Source organism: Glycine max, chromosome 14 (genome assembly GCF_000004515.6).
Source record: "Glycine max cultivar Williams 82 chromosome 14, Glycine_max_v4.0, whole genome shotgun sequence".
Taxonomy (NCBI): Eukaryota; Viridiplantae; Streptophyta; class Magnoliopsida; order Fabales; family Fabaceae; genus Glycine; species Glycine max.
The window spans coordinates 28,438,536-28,455,954 of record NC_038250.2 but is presented as its reverse complement, the minus strand read 5'-3'; the positions used below and the strand labels follow the sequence as shown (position 1 = coordinate 28,455,954).

At 34.6% G+C, this 17,419-nt stretch overlaps 2 protein-coding genes across 3 annotated transcripts; one reads left to right on the top strand and one right to left on the bottom strand.

Moving 5' to 3' along the window:
- The first annotated feature begins 2,117 nt into the window (after window positions 1-2,117).
- On the top strand, window positions 2,118-7,159 carry LOC100820586 (chlorophyllide a oxygenase, chloroplastic). 2 transcript variants are annotated; one of them, XM_003544643.4, is made up of 9 exons: window positions 2,118-2,265; window positions 2,777-3,001; window positions 3,235-3,339; window positions 3,481-3,756; window positions 4,246-4,393; window positions 4,551-4,735; window positions 4,867-4,979; window positions 5,490-5,784; window positions 6,618-7,159. In XM_003544643.4, the coding sequence occupies exons 1-9, from the start codon at window positions 2,191-2,193 to the stop codon at window positions 6,798-6,800; spliced, it is 1,605 nt and encodes a 534-aa protein (XP_003544691.1). In that variant the 5' UTR covers window positions 2,118-2,190; the 3' UTR covers window positions 6,801-7,159. The 2 variants fall into 2 exon arrangements, with proteins under 2 accessions (XP_003544691.1, XP_014622698.1); XM_014767212.2 differs by having other exon boundaries at window positions 2,155-2,329.
- A 541-nt stretch (window positions 7,160-7,700) lies between these two features.
- LOC100820054 (uncharacterized) lies at window positions 7,701-8,816 on the bottom strand. Its single transcript, XM_003544642.5, has one exon. The coding sequence runs from the start codon at window positions 8,232-8,234 to the stop codon at window positions 7,890-7,892; it is 345 nt and encodes a 114-aa protein (XP_003544690.1). The 5' UTR covers window positions 8,235-8,816; the 3' UTR covers window positions 7,701-7,889.
- Window positions 8,817-17,419: the final 8,603 nt, after the last annotated feature.

Genomic DNA, 17,419 nt, shown 5'->3' with positions numbered 1-17,419 from the left:
TGGCGATGCGAACATGATCGAGATTGGAAGATGAGGAGAAGGGATAGGAAGCGGAGCCGACAAGGGTGCAGGAATTGGTTGCACGGGTGTAGGGTAAGGAAGCACAGTCGACATAGGAAGCGGAGCTGGTAATGGTGCGGGACTTGGCTGCATAGGTGGGGAGCATGGAGGTGGAGTCAGCATGGAAAACGAAGGTGGCGGTGGTGACTCCTCGGAGGAAAAAGATGGGAAGTATTGACTAGTTATCGGGATAAGCAGTTTCAGGAAAATGACATCGAGTTTGGAGACCATGGAGGCTAGGGTCACGGTGGAATGGAGTTGAGCTACAGCGAGTTCGGCAATGACAACATTGAGGCGGTCTGAAGAAGGTTTGTCGTCCGCCATTGGAGCTCAACGAAAGCACCAATGTTATGAACTCAAGAACAAAGGAGAGAAACAACCTAGCTTCGAGGGCTAGGAACCTCCATAAGAGAGAAAGGTGAGAAAGAAAACTTGATATTATTACATAATAAGTATCCTTATATAAGCTCTAACCAAGATGCTGCTACAAGGATACAAAACGCTAAAATGAAAGAAAGCAATAACAGGAAAACAAAAATGGAAGTGGTGACAAAAAGCAGTGCTGCATGCATGATGGGGAACAACCACATGTTGTGCCGACAACATATTCCCTTTGAACCACTAGCCAAGTGCCAGCTCAACTACTTATGACAGATTCTATTACACGTTCTACACTTGGGTCTCTAATCCTTATTTTCTGTAGTGCTTGCTTCCTAATATCTCACTTCTTGAACTATTGCAAATTTCTAAAGTCTGTATCCTGCTACAGGTCTAAGATTTTAAATTCTACCACTACATGTCTCATTATCACACTACATGTTTTACATTTTCCAACCTCTACACATAGAACTTGTACACAAGTTGGACGGGGGATGATGCTTCTACAATTGAACAACTAGATGCAGATTGGGAAAGTAGGGATTACATTTGTTTAAGGATCATAAATACTAACTCAGTTCGAGTTTTTTGTCGAAGAGGAACCAGAGTTCGCTTCATCAGATAAACCATAACCATAACTTACAAGGGACGCACAAGGTTGACAAAGAGAAAAATGGTTAGTGATATTAAGGATTGAGGATGTTAGAGATGGTAAACCCTGTAAATAATTTCAATGACTAAAAACATTTTAAATATTTTATTTATTAAAGTTTAAAAAATTCTACAATTAGGTCTTTCAATTAGACAACAATCATATTAAATTTAGACAACTCACTTGTGTGGAAAAATGAAAGACATGTGGACAAATTTGATGAGTTCATGTCACAAAATACACTTGAATATCCTCATTGCAACATGCAAGGAAGGATAGCCGAAGCTCTTAATCATTGGAGTTGGCCAAATGAAGAACATAAGGTAAATCAATATATAATTTTGGGCAAATAGACGGAAGAAAAAAACTCCCTCCTATCTTTATTATATGCAACAAAAATTGTATGATTTTTGATAAAATAAAAGTGAAAGTTAATTAATTTTATCTTATTTAACCTGATTATGTTAAAAAAAATGTCATTTTTTAATAGGTCTAAAGATTTATTTATGTTTGATATCAAATTTTAATAAAAAACATTTTAAAAAAGAAAATTTTATTTTTTATTTTATGATTAACAGAATTTAATAAAATTAATTAATTTCTTAATAAATATAAAAAAAATTACATACAAATTATAATAGAGACGGGAGAAAGTATTTTCATCTCAAAATATATGCATCAAGCCTTTCTTCTAGCCTTAGAAACTCCAAACCAAATCCCACTTGGCACCAACCACAAACATAGGCGAAGGACTTTTTCACTGTTCCCTTCCCAAAAATCTCAGGCCGCAATTAATGCCGACACCTTTATATCTCAAAAAATCAAAATTCCAAAAAAGGACAAGGGACAGAGCGCGGAGAGGATAGAGAAGAAGATATCTTCCCAGTCCGAGCTGGCATGCTCGCGGGACCCTCACTCGCGAGATACTACTCAACGAAACATGTGGAAGGGACACGCGCCACGTGGCGCTCCGAGGAAGGCGAAGCGAGATCGCGCGTAACACCAACCTCTAATCAACAAAATCCTCGGAATAAATCTCCCTCGTCAATGTTTTCTAACGTTTCTGTTCTTTTCTCATTAAGTGTCACTTCTTCACCGCCATGAATGCCATAGCCACTGCTTCTGCTCTCACTCTTCCGATTTTTCTTAGAGCTGGAAAACTTGACACCAAAAGGGTAACCTTTGTTTTTGTTCAACGTGTGCTGTTTTGCACTTAACTAGGTGCTTTTTTTTTTAAAGGTAATGTTAAAAGTGAAGTTTAATTTAGTTATTTAAATGACATGAAGTTATGATGCTAAATGGTATTTGTTTTGCTTAACCGCTGAACTTGGAAGGGTATGTTACAAACTAGACATGGAGGGAAATTTATTGATCCTACTGTACTTTAGATTTTTTTTTTTTGTCCATGCAATTTTGAAAATTAAGCATGTGGATTTAGTTTTTAGTTGAATTGTGACTTGCAGTATAATGCTTGGTATAATGACATTAATTTAAATTATTTATTACAGGTTTGAGGTTTCATAAGTTAATAGTAAATCACTTAAACCTTGAAAAAAAATGAGCAGTTAATATTGCAAGTTTCTCATTTGCATGGGCTACATTTTTTGGTACCTACATAACTGAAGAAGTGTGGTTTGTTCTCTGTAGCTCACATTTTTTTGGAACATGTCACATGTCAAATTTCAGGATTTGAAAGGTAGATTTAGAGTGTTTGCTGTATTTGGAGAAGAAGAGAAGAAAAATGCATGGGCTGCGCTATTTGACGTGGAGGATCCGAGATCCAAGTTTCCACAGAATAAAGGGAAGGTTTTGGATATATATCAAGCCCTGGAAGTGGCAAGACATGATATTCAGTACTTAGATTGGCGAGCTCGGCAAGATGTGCTAACAATCATGCACCTCCATGAAAAGGTTTCAACTGATTTCATTTAAGTTATTGTTATTTGATGCTTGAATAGACTATGGATTTTGTTGATATTTAGCCTTTGTGAATATTGGACATCTATAGACTTGGCCATTTGATCAGATTACTGAGATTAGAGTGTCACTACAATATAGTTTTTGTTTGACTAACCCCTTTTACTCATTGAGTTATGCATGCTCCACCATTTATTGATTTATACCTCTAAAAATTATGGGTGTAGGTGGTCGAAGTTCTTAATCCTCTAGCTCGTGAATATAAATCAATAGGCACCCTGAAAAAGGAACTAGCTGGGTTGCAGGATGAATTAGCACAAGCACACAGACAGGTATAGAATTTTTAGCAGTGAAGACCAGTCAGCACAACTTGAAACTGAGTTGTTTTTAATTGATCTATCTAACTTGGCAGAAATTTGTCAATAGGTTATTAACCTGTCACTATATTTATTCAACTTAATGAATAACAACAGGTTCATATATCTGAAGCAAGGGTTACCACTGCTTTGGATAAACTTGCTTACATGGAAGAATTGGTAAATGATAGGCTGTTGCAAGACAGAAGCACAGCTGAAGTTGCCCAAACATCCTCTTCTCCCAGTACCTCTGCAAATTCTTTAGTTATAGAAAAGAGAAGGCAGCCACGGAAAAGCTTGAATGTATCTGGTCCAGTTCAGTCATACCATCCCCACTTGAAGAATTTCTGGTATCCCGTTGCTTTCTCTAATGACCTAAAGGATGATACCATGGTAAGTCAGTATGTGTCCAAGTGTCTTTTTCTGAAGAAAATTCTATTATATACTTAGAATATTTGTGTCATCTATTTCAATCAAAAGAAATCAACTATAAACCGTTATGATATGATAGTAGAACATTTTCTTTCATCAGATAACAAAGTAAAATAAATGAGCATTTGACATATATTCTGATTGGTATTGCTTCTTCTATTTTTCTTTTCCATTTATAAGAGAGCTGAATTTAAAGTTTCTATCCTAATCTCTTCATTTGACTATAACCATGTAGGCTCCTAAAATGCCTTTTTTGTGGCACTTTATAACTTATTGCAAATGAAAATGTTTCACTGTTTTTTATGGTAGTATTTTCTATTTTATCACTTCTTTTTCTTTTTGTTCAATTTATTTAGGGGGGTAATGGGGTGTCATATATGATAAAAGATAGACATACTCATAAGCTAAATGCAAATTCTCATAAATGTGTTACTCCTTTTCTTATCTCAGATCCCAATAGAATGTTTTGAGGAACCATGGGTTATCTTCCGAGGGAAAGATGGGAAGCCTGGATGTGTGCAGAACACCTGTGCACACCGAGCCTGTCCTCTGCACCTTGGTTCAGTAAACGAGGGTCGTATCCAATGTCCCTACCATGGTTAGTAGTCACTGAAACAAATGATTATGTCCTAGCAATGAATTATATGCACTTCTTGATACTTGATAATGTATGTGTAATTTCACATGACATAGCCTACAGATTTATGTACACTGGAATTGACGTACTCTAAAATTTCAAAATGGTTGGATATCAGGCTGGGAATATACTACTGATGGAAAATGTGAGAAAATGCCATCTACTCAACAGCTAAATGTGAAAATAAAGTCAGTTCCATGCTTTGAAAGAGAGGGAATGATCTGGATTTGGCCTGGCAATGATCCACCAACAGCAACACTTCCATCTTTACTACCTCCTTCAGGATTTGAAATCCACGCTGAGGTATGTTATGAATATAATCTGTCCCGTTAGGTATTGTGCTCGATGCAAAATAAAAGAATTACAATTATATGATTGATTAAAAGAAAAAGAAACCTGTGTTTTCTTATTTGGTGGCTCTTCACTTGTTACAGATTGTGATGGAACTTCCAATTGAACATGGCTTACTTTTGGACAATCTTTTGGATCTTGCACATGCCCCTTTTACGCACACCTCAACATTTGCTAAGGGATGGAGTGTTCCCAGGTTTGTTTGGTTTATACCCTTAAAACTGAAAGCAATTGTCATTCAGAAGGGGTAACCAGTGATGAAGGGATAAAATTGCCTGTTGGAGATGTTACAATTTAGCTCGTTTCAAATTGATCGAAAGTCTCTTTCCCTTTCCAATTTCATTTGAAGTTTTTGGCTTCTAGAATACACTTCTCAGACAAGGCAAAATATAATATTCAATTATTAGTTGGAATTTTGTCATCTGGAGGATTCAATATGTTAAACTGATTCATGTTCTTGAAAATAGTAAATAGTTATAATAATTCACTCTAAGCCTTTTTCCATTGACAATTTTATGGTAAATGCATTTAAGAGTGATATTTTTCTGGGGTGGTTCAATTTCATAATGTAGTCAGTGCATCACACATTTTTTTTTAGTTGTGCATTAATGGAATAGTTCAGCCTTTTGTTAGGCTCTTAACTTTATCTTATAAAACAATAAATTTCTAGCTCACTCAGTCTCCTTGCATGAATTTGAACTTGCAGCTTGGTGAATTTTTTGACACCTGCATCTGGCCTGCAAGGATACTGGGATCCCTATCCTATCGATATGGAGTTTCGACCACCCTGCATGGTACTATCAACCATTGGAATTTCAAAGCCTGGGAGACTGGAGGGACAAAGTACCAGGGAATGTTCAACGCACCTGCACCAACTTCATGTCTGCTTACCATCTTCAAAACAAAAGACAAGATTGCTATACAGAATGTCACTGGATTTTGCTCCTCTGCTTAAGCATATACCTTTAATGAAATATCTATGGAGGCATTTCGCAGAACAGGTAGAGTGTTTTTCAAATCATGAATGCATATTTTACTATGTTTGATAACCATGTTTGAATTAGGGAGGAAGAACAGAAGGAGAAAAGAAACGGTAAATCGCCTATTTTGTCCTTGAAAGTGTTAGGTGTTGTTACCATAGTCCTTAAAATTAAGGAAATTTAAAAAAAAAAAAAAAGTTCCTAGAACTGCAATCTACCAATCACTTTAATCCAACTTTCACTTGATTTAAGTGTTAATTTAGCATATCTTCAGGGATCAAAATGATAGTAATTGGTTAAATTTAGAGACTTTTATGAAACAGTTAGCAGTTTTTCACGGCTTTATTTGGATTTTCTCTAGCTTTCAGGGACCCATGTGATAACATTTAACACTTTCAGGACAAAAAAAAGGGACTTACCCAAAAAAAAATTATAACTCAGGACATACCAGGTTTTGTTGTAGATATCCTCATAAATTGGGATATTTAAACTTGCAGAGGATACAAAAACACTAACAGGAAATCTTAAAAATCTAACTTAATTCTGCCTATAATTCAATATGATTTGAATTTTTAGTATTGATTATTTATTAAAGTACCCTAGTTAAATGAAAGACATAACTCTACAAAAATGATCATGTTCTCATTATGTCTTTACTATCAAGTTCTCAACTCAAATTATGATATGTGGATAGCAATATGGTGCAAAATAAAAATCCACATGCCATCATTCAATTTGAGAAGCTAATAACAAGAACATGAAAAACTTGATGCAAGTTTTGTCCATAAATAAATGGCATCTTTGCCCTCTCCAACTTGTGTTAATTGTGTGTTTTAATGTTTCATCTACAAAAGGTTTTAAATGAGGATCTACGGCTAGTGGTGGGGCAGCAAGAGAGAATGAACAATGGTGCAAACGTATGGAATTTCCCAGTGGCATATGACAAGCTTGGGGTCAGATACAGAATGTGGAGAGATGCATTGGAGAGAGGAGTTAAACAACTACCATTCAGTCATTCACCACACCACATAGATTAAGCACAGAGTGAACAATTTATTTTTTGTTTTTTTTTCTCACTCAGTGATGCTTCTTAAATCCTCCAATAAGTAATTTTTCTTTTTCAACTGAAGGCTTCATCATCTCTACAAGACCATGCGGGAACTGTTGTATTCATCAGAGACTGTTCCTTTCCCTAAAATACTCCATTCTTGACACCTTTTCACCCTTTTTTTCATTTTTTTTAATATGTACAGTGCGAAATCAATTTTTTTCCCTTGTGATATCTGCACCATCTCACCTGGTGCCTTAACCTTACCCTTATACAAAGGGGCATGTTGTCTGACACAATATTCAGTACAATGTAATTTAATTCAGAATTCCTGATTGGTTTGGGTTACATCTTCAGATTTTCATATATTTTCCAACTGTGTTTGTAATGAATGAATCCAAAGTTTTAAATGATTATGATTTCATTGTGATCTTTCATATTACAAAAAATTGCTGATAAACACGGTTAATGCAATGGTGGCGGATCAAGACATCAGGATTTTCTAGACATGAGTAGTTACAATGAGTCTTTATCTTTTCTAATTTTCCTACTAGAAACTAAGTTTTTTTTTTATTAAAATTAAGGGTGAAAACAGAAATGTTCACTTTTTTTTTTCTAATTCAAATTCCATTTTTCTTCTTGCACAGTCTTGCACCAAGACTTAATATTTTAATCCAAATGATCATTAAATATTTCAAACACTTAATTTCTCTTAATTAAGGCTTTATACAAATTTTATCATCATTATTTAAGTCCATATATAATCGTACAAATTACTAAAGTGTATTCTAGAAAAAGAACTTTTATTTTTTAATTTCCCATTATTTAACTGAGCCAAACTTTACAGTGAAATTCTAAAGAAAGCCAAAACTTAAAAAGTGACACAAAATTCCCACGCAACAAAGGCATATTGCATTGTAGAAGTTCCGAAATTACTTTCCAATTACAACAAGAAAAGTTAAAAAAACGATCGCAGTATCGTACATAACAAAATATAGTAACAATTAACAATTAACGAACCCTCACTTTCATTTTTTCGCTCTTTAAACTTTCCCAAAACCTCTCCACACATTTCTCTTCACAGTTCGGAGCCGCAGAAGGGGCAGAATCGGAAGTCAGCCTCCACGGAGCGGTCGCAGAAGCGGCAGCGCAAGGCGTCGGTGACCGCCGTAGGCGATGCCGATTCGCCGTCGCCGCCGGGAGGCAGGGAGTAATTGTACGGGAAGAAGTTCTTACAACCGCCGCAATACAAGAGAGGATCCTTCGCCGGCCACCGCCAGACGGGAACGAAGAAGAGCTTGAGAACCTTGTCGTAGTTGACGAGATCCACGCGGTTGTTGGCGCAGAACGTGCACTTGCCCACACCGGATTTCAGCACTTGCCGTATCTCTTGCTGCAACCCTCCCACGAAGAAAAAGAACATTGCTATAACCTCGCTTAAGTCTTAACCTTCCTTCTACGTTTTTTTTTTCTTTGTTCTCCAATCTCAGCGTTGAAGTGAACTGAATTGGTGTTTTGTAATATACACTCGGGGGAAATATTCGCCTTTTTCGTTTCTCTGGAGCCTTCCTGCGATTTCTTCATCTTTGGGCTTCTGTGAAATGGGCCTTATAAAGCTGGATCAGGACATTTGAATCCTGCATCTCCCATTTTACTTATATGGACAAAAATAATCCTTTCATAAGGAATTTCTATTCGGGAAGGTAATCTTAGCAAATTGACCTCAGGGGGTCTCATTTAGAAACTAATTTCCAATCAGGATCATTTTTGAAACATTTTGCGAAGGGTGTCTGTTTTGTGTGAGTGTTTTGCTAAGGGAAATGGCGAAACACATGTTTTGCTAAGAGGAACAGCGAAATAGGTGCATAGTGTGCAAAGTGAATTTCGTCATCCTCATTGACGAAATAGGTACAACATGTGGATTTTTCCATTTTCGTTGGCGAAATAGGTGGTGCTGTTGCTTTTTTATAGTATTACAAAATAAAATATAATACAATAAGTGACAAAAAAAAAATTATAAATCTGGTCCAGTTGATGGCAAAATTTAAATGGTGTAAAAAAGCAACAGCATCACCTATTTCGCCAATGAAGATGGCGAAATCCACATGTTGCACCTGTTTCGCTAATAAGGATAGCGAAATCCATTATGCACACTACACCCCTATGCACCTATTTCGCTGTTTCTGTTGGCGAAATATGCACCTATTTCGTTGTTCCTCTCGGCGAAATATGCACCTATTTCGCTATTCCTCTTGGCGAAATATGTGTTTCGTCATTCCCCTCAGCAAAACGCTCACATAAAATAGACCCCTTCGTAAAATATTTCAAAACAGACCCTGATTGGGAATTAGTTTCTAAAAGAAACCCCCTGAAGTCAATTTGCCTAATTTATACCAATTATCTTCCAGAATAAGCTTCCATAGCACTTATCCTTATTCTAGAATAGCTTACGAAAAGGTCATTCCAAAACTCAGATTGAGTACTGGAATAGGATTCTTGGAGAACATAAAATATGCTTTTGGAATAGGTATTCTATAAAACGCTGGATTGCATGTTTTGGAGCAAATACACATATTTTCGGAACATGTATTTTAGAAGTGTATTTTATGTACTTTGAAAAGCCTATTCTAGAACTCAATTTTTGTTCCATAATAAATTTTTCATAAATGATTTGAAGGCTTTTGGAATACTTGTTCTTCTAGAAATGGTTTCTACTATTCCTCTTTTGGAAAGGGTGACCCATAAAACAATAGCTTCATAAAAATTGGAAGAAAATGTACCTAGAAATGAGGAATCACTGCTTTTATATGGAAGACTCCCTTGTGGAGTTGAAGGTTGAAGAAGAGGAATCATTGCGTATGTACGACACAGAGATGTAGTGAGAGAATGTGGAGTTGAATGTTGAGGAAGAGGAAGGTATAATTTGAAAATGATAGTTTGTTTCACATAAAGCTCAAATATTTTTTCTTTTTGAATATAAAGCTCAAATATTTTTTCTTTTCTCTGTTTGTTTCCCAAATTGCCCTTTGTTCCCTTTGTCCTTGGTTTGTAGCTTCCATTTTTTTTCCTTTTCTCAATATTCATGACTCCACCGCGACACCAAGAGTCAAATCTCACAACAATGAATTGAGTAAAGGAGTCGTGGCCAACAAAGGAACAAATAGGTCTCAGATTCAAAAGTTGAAAAATTAGGGGCGACTAATGATATCGACGAAGTTGAAAAAATTGGAGCCAAGAGTGAAGAGCAGAGGGGATATATGCAAGTAATTTGTGAAGTTCAAGCTTATGGCTTTGCTTTTTACTCTTACGATAATGGGGAGAATTACCATGATTAAAAAAAGTGATCTTTAAATTGAAACCATAAAATCAAGACTTTAAAGAGACAGTTTTGTGATCTTTTTCAAAAATATAAATAGTACATTATCCAAAGACTTTTGTTTATACAAGATCCTTCTTTTCTTCTTATTCTAATTGTTTCAGTTTTGAACTCTTGGATTCCACAAGATCCAATGAAGAAAGCAAGAAAAAAAATGAGAATAGTTTCAAGTCAACACACTCAAATACATTGGTGACTCTGTCATCAAGAATAGCTCGTGTCAAATGCGTTGACGCAATCCGGTTCTAGTTTCGATGATGGGCAACCCACCATGTTTGCAACACTACCATCGTGGCTGAAATCCTTAGGTAGAAGCACAGAGGGGGAGAAGGAGAGGCGATAGAAGTAGAAAGAGAAAAAAGGGTAAATCAGGGAAGAGATTTTAGCCTTTAATTCAAAAGTTTAAAAAAAAATTGATGATCCAAAAACCCTTACCCATGATTGGAAACCTACTTACCTTTCCCATACTAGCTGTCGCCATTTATTCATACACATCCTTTAAGTTTTGTATGTTTTTTTAGTTGACATTTTTTTCTTTTTTGAAATTTATTTTTGGTACTTTTTTCTTTACATTGATACAAGTTTTGAAATTTAATTTTTAAAATGTAATTGTTCTAGATAAGGCCAACATTTGGACTACCATGTTTAGGATCAACCACTATATTGAACTATGGATCATTGAACCAACTCATTATTCAAATACTTAATATTTAGATTACTATCTCACTCAAAACCATACACTTATGTACCCAAAAATCCAATTAGCACCTCCATCAAATTATTTAACTATCCTTAACATAGGAATAAACCTAATGTATAAGAGACAACCTAACACGACCTACAATCCTAACCATTCCTTTGAACAAACATAGTAGGATGACGATATCAAACCACTAAACATTCAACCTATTCACCACTATAAATACCAATATAATCACCTTCACCAAGTAGATTCCTTTCATACAAACTACTAGCCAATATACTGAACACAACTTCCCTCAGTGCAAGGCGACATCCTTTATACTACAAGATCATCCACTTCACCCATAGAATAATTGATAGCAACAAGAGATGAAAAATAATTTTAACATGTTGAAATTAAATTTTTGATTTTTTTTTTACTTGCAATGTACATTCTTGAATTAATTAATTTCCAATAATGTTAAAATTGCATTGTAGAAACTAAATTATTAATTCCTTAAGATGCATGTCAAGCCTCAATACCTATTCAACAAACTTAAGATGCAAATAGACAAACAAAGTATATGATAAGGGTGATAATAAAGACACAAGTATTATAAGAGAATGTAACAGGTGACAAAACACATACATGTTTACATATCACCAAGTAGTAACACTAAGAATTAGGATCATATAATCACAATCATATATGCATATTGTAAATACAAATATCACAAGAAGGGCAATTGAATTATGATTTTAGAAATTTCAAAGTCTTTTTCTTCAACAACAACGTTATTGTCAGAAGTATAAGTTTAGCAAAATAGATAAAAAAAAATTCATAAGACAAATTCAAACAATAGAAACAAATTTTGCAAAACAAAAAAAAGTTTTCACAAGCAAAAACAAATTCAAGCCCTAGATAGTTTAAAACAAAAGATAAACAAAGAGAATATAAGACACAGATTTATACTGGTTCGTCTCTACCACTGAGATTATATCCAATTCTTGGTTAACCACCAAGTTTCACTAACTTCAATAAGTTCAATCAAATTAATCCCTAAATTCATTGAGATCACAAATTAGGTTGAAATATCATCCAAACAATCTATGACTAAATTCAAAATTAGGAAATGAATCCATAACCTAATTCATTTTCAATCCTAAGCACATTCATAATCATGAAAATAAAAAATAGGATTGAAGAAGAAGATGAACATTCACACATAATCAAAATATTAAACTAGAACTCAAATTGAACCTTGCTTGGAGTGGATCCTTGGATTGATTGATTGTTTAGCCATCCATGAGCATCACCAGTAGAAGAGCAACAAAATTTGTGCAAGAAAAAGGGAGAACATAATTGAAGAGAGGAAGAAGAATGAACAACAATTGAGAGAAAAAGAGAGAATAGAATTTGATCCTAAAATTTTGCACAAGTTTCTAAATATGTTTTTGTACAAAATGAACTAACTAACTTCACTAATATATAATTAAGCTACATAATTAAGCCCATCTACTCAGAAGGAAGGGATGAGCCTTGATTAGGCCCATCTAATCTACATAATTAAGCTAATTACACAAAGCAAAACCCAATTTTGTAGCCCAATTATTCAAGTGTAGAGGTTATAACTTCCAAGCCTAATATGACCCTCAAAATGGAAGAATTAGCCTAAGCTTATTTTTGACAAAATTGAAGCCCTTTTCCTCAGCTTTCCATGGACTTCTCACATGCTCCATTTGGAGTTCTGTAGTGTCCTATAGGCCCTGCACAAGGAAGATAGGTTAAGTAAGCACAAAATCTAAAAAATAAGCAACAATTATCAATTAAGCCCAAATATTTGCCTAAGACCAAAACTGAGTTAGGATGAGAAAATAAGAATCAAAGAGAGGTCAAATAAGCTAACAAGAATAGAAAAATATTAAACTAAAAATGCTCAATCAATGGTCATTGGAGCATTTAATGCATACATTAAATACATGTCTTTCTTCATGCTAAAAATAACTCTGGTTGGCTTTTGTGTTTGTTACTAGAGCAGAAAAAACTTGCTTTAAGTTAAAGCATGTTTGTCATAGCAGAGCACGTCTTTTGAAGTCGTTTGGCAACTTTCACATCTTGAACTTCACTTATGCTTCATGGGATTTGACAAGTCCTAGGAGAATGTCTTTGTAAAATGAATCTTAGATACAAAGTATTAAATGAAGTCTTAAATGTCATTTTTTAATGTTGTATCAAATTATGACATATCTCTGCTATTGTCTAAAAATACAAGTGCAGATACATGAGTCACAGTCTGATATTGCATAAGACACAACTTTTAACCTTTGTATTTATTTACATCTAATCAAAATAATTAAGAGTACTCATTCATCAAATATATTATAACAATCAAATGCTCACACATTAGACAAAATCTACTTTAGTGATATAAGCATTAGTGTCCCTGAATTTCAAAGCTAGGATAACGGTGTAATATGTGCTTGTGAACCCCAATTGTCTATTTTAATTGAAATCCCATCATTATTAATACAATCAATTAAATTAATTCTTTGTATTTAGTTTTTATTTGGAAATGATCACTCTGAACTCATAGTTAATTATCTATCAACAATATACTGCTTGTAATAATTGAACATGTGAAGTAATTAAATATGTATAACATTGTATGATCACTCGTTTTATATGAATTTCTAATCAAATTAATAATAATTAATTTCTCTTTGTGATGCCCTCTACCCCACACATATATGGACTAATAATAAAAGAAATAAGAAATCATAATTAATAAAAATTTCTTAAAACACATTTAAATAAAATCCTTTCAAAAGGGTAAAAGGCTCACATTCACTTCATTATTACCAGATAAACTTGTGAGAAACATTTTTCTCTCAAAACATCATGTAATTAAACAAAACTCATGCCCCAATGTCACATCCTATCAGAGCATTGTGTCCCAACGTTCTTCAGCACAAGGTTCCTTAAAGCAATTCACCTAGTCAGAGCATTGGGATGACTTAATTTCTTTCTAGGGTTTCAAATCAAGCAAGATAGTAAAGGAATATATATTCATCAATAGAAATAGACTAAGGAACTTCTAAAGAAGTTGAATATGGAAGGTGCTAAACCAATGGAAACTCCTATGCATGCTTCTAATCCTTTGAGCAAAGACAAATCAGGTAAACCAGTAGATCAGACAATCTACATAGGTATGATTAGATCACTTTTGCATCTAATGGCAAGTAGACATGATATCATGTATAGTGTATGACTATGTGCTAGATTTAAGTTTGATCCTCGAGAGTCACATCTCAAAGTTGTTAAGAGGATCTTATGTTATCTAGTAGGTATTACTAACCAAAGTTTGTTTTACAAGAAAAATCAAGAATTTAGGTTAGTAAGATAGTGTGATGCAGACTATGCAAGGGACAATGTGAAACGAAAAAGCACAAGTGGTGGATGTTACTATGTTAGACCTTGTCTAATATCTTGGACAATCAAGAAACAAAACTCCATCAATTTGTATACAGTAGAAGCTAAATATGTGTTTGTTGCAAGTTATTGCTTAAAACTTCTATAGGTAAAGTATCAGTTAAAAGATTACTCTAGTTTAGAGAACAATATAACAGTATATTGTGACAACACTAGTGCAATCAACATGTCTATGAATTTCATACAACATTCAAAGGCTAAGCATATTGTGATAAGATATCATTTCATCTATGATTATGTGCAAAAAGGTGTCTTTGATATAAAGTTTGTAGACATAGATCATCAATGGCTCATATCTTTACTAAGCCTTTGTATGAAGATCGTTTAGTTTGAATTAGGGTGCATTTAAATATGGTTAGTTATCAAAGTAATGATGTATGCTACACTATCTCAGACAATGGCATTATCTTATAATATTTCATTAATCTATTTGGACTGATGTGTATTCAGGTGTATAGATAGAAGGGGAAGCATGTTCAAAAAAGATAAAAACCTTTTGCCTTCTCTTAAGAGATTGTGCCGCCCTTTTAACCATGATTGAAAAATATGAAATGTTATTTGAACTAATACTGTAAGAACTCCTTGTGCATTTATAAGGCAAAGACAAGCACTCAAGAGACTCTTTTGAAACTTTGAACTCTCAGAACTCCTTGTGCATTTTTGCTTCCATCTGAGAACTTAAACTTTCAAAAATCTCATATTTTCTTTCAAAAAGTTTTGATCTTTGTGAATAATGGGACCAAAGAAGAACAAGACAATTGTAATTCCAGGAATCAACACTAAATAAGAGCCCAATAACACTTTTCCAAAGGATTCCTTCATTCCTGGATGATGCATGGGTGAACTTCTGAAGCCTAAAAGAAAAGGGTTTTCATATTAAATGACTTTTTGATCGAGTCTTGTGGATATCATTCCTCAAAAATTTCAGTTCCTAGCATTGTCGTCCCTATGCCTTGTTCTGGGGAATTGTGCAATAGAACAAAGTCAGCATCAAAGGCACCATCAATGGCAAGGAAGTGATCATCTCTCTAACAACCATCGTTGTTGTGTAAGAGAGTTTGGTGTTTGACAAGGACTGAGAGAAGGAGATAACCCAAAAAACCGTGGATATCATGCTCTATGATTGTCCATGCCCAAACACAAATGATAGGAAGGCGATGATTAGCTTCCTAAGAACTATAAACCTAACCTACATGTGCAAACTCATTCATATGTTCTTGTTCAACATGATGATGTTGGATCAAGTGGCCTCAGAATAATTAAGAAGGAGGGGGGGGGGGGTTGAATTAATTATTCCTAAACCTTTACTAATTAAAAATTTACTCTTTTAAGGCTTTTACTTATGTTGTTAAGAGAATAAGGAGTAGAAGAGAAACTTAACCAAAAGTAAAAGCGGAAATTAAAATGCACAGCGGAAAGTAAAAGAGTAGGGAAGAAGGAGACAAACACATAAGAGTTTTTATACTGGTTCGGCAACAACCCGTGCCTACATCCAGTCCACAAGCGACCTACGGTCCTTGAGATTTCTTTCAACCTTCTAAAAATCCTTTTACAAGCAAAGATCCACAAGGGATGTACCCTCCCTTGTTCTCTTTGAACCTAGTGGATGTACCCTCCACTAGAACTGATCCACAAGAGATGTACCCTCTATTGTTCTCAGTCAACAACCCAAGTAGATGTACCCTCTACTTATACCACAAAGGATGTATCCTCCAATGTGTTAAGACAAAGATCTCAGGCGGTTAAACCTTTGATACTTTGTGAATGGGGATACAAAAGAATTCTCAGGCGGTTAGTCCTTTGAAAACTTTTGTATAAGGGAAAGGAAAAAATCAAAAGAATTCTCAGACTGTGTTGTTTTGAATTCTTTGACAAGGGAGAAGGGAGACACAAAAGAATTCAGGCGATTAGTCCTTCGTTCTTTTGGAAAAGGGAGAAGAGAGACACAAAAAGAATTCAGGCGGTTAGTCCTTGGCGAATTCTTTTTGGCAAAGGGAGAAGAGATGAAAAGAATGAATAGCACAAGTTTTCAAGGTTTAGAAAACCAGAAAACTTTGGAAAGCTTTTGGCACAAAGAAGAAGAAGTTCAAAGAGATTCAAAGGTTGTAGAGAATTGTATTGTAAAGATTGTTCAAGATTCTTGAAATGCAAAACAAAGCCTTGCTTTTATAGACTCTTCATGTCTGGTCAAGAGAACCATTAGAAGAGTTATAACTTTTAGAAAAGCTTAAAAACCAATTTGAAAAAGTCAATTTTTTTTTGAAGAGTTACATCTTTTGATTTGTTCAGAAACTATCATTGGTAATCAATTACCAAATCAGTGTAATCGATTACACAAAGCTTTTTTGTGAAAGAATGTGACTCTTCACATTTGAATTTGAATTTCAACGTTCAAGCACACTGGTAATCGATTACCAAAACATTGTAATCGATTACAGCTTTTTGAAATCAATTGGAACATTGTAAATTCAGTTGAAAACTTTTTCAAAAACATTTTGTTACTGGTAATCGATTACAACAATCTGGTAATCGATTACCAGAGAGTAAAAATTCTTTGGTAAACATGTTTTGAGAAAAATCCATGTGCTACTCAGTTTTCGAAAAAACTTTTTCATACTTATCTTGATTAATTCTTCTCTTGATTCTTGAATCTTGAGTCTTGAATCTTGATCTTGATTCTTGGAAGCTTGAACCTTGAATCTTGATTCTTGAAATCAAATTTCCTCTTGAACCTTGAAGTGTTCTTGATTCAATCTTGAACATCTTGAACTCATTCTTTGATTCTTTGAGATCATCATCTTTGTTATCATGAAGTGTTCTTGACCTTTGAGCTTTTTGTAATCACCTTTGTTATCATCAAAACTCCTTTGAATCAATCTTGATTCATCATGAAGCTTGCTTCTACAGATGATACCCAAACTGGGGTCGTGAGACTATGTTAGTGAAAAGGATAGATTTTGTATGTATAAGGTCATGGTGGGAGAAAAGGTGAATCTACCTAAAGTCATCTTCTATTACTGGATGCAGGGCTTCAAAGAAAGATTCAACCCTAAAGTGAAGA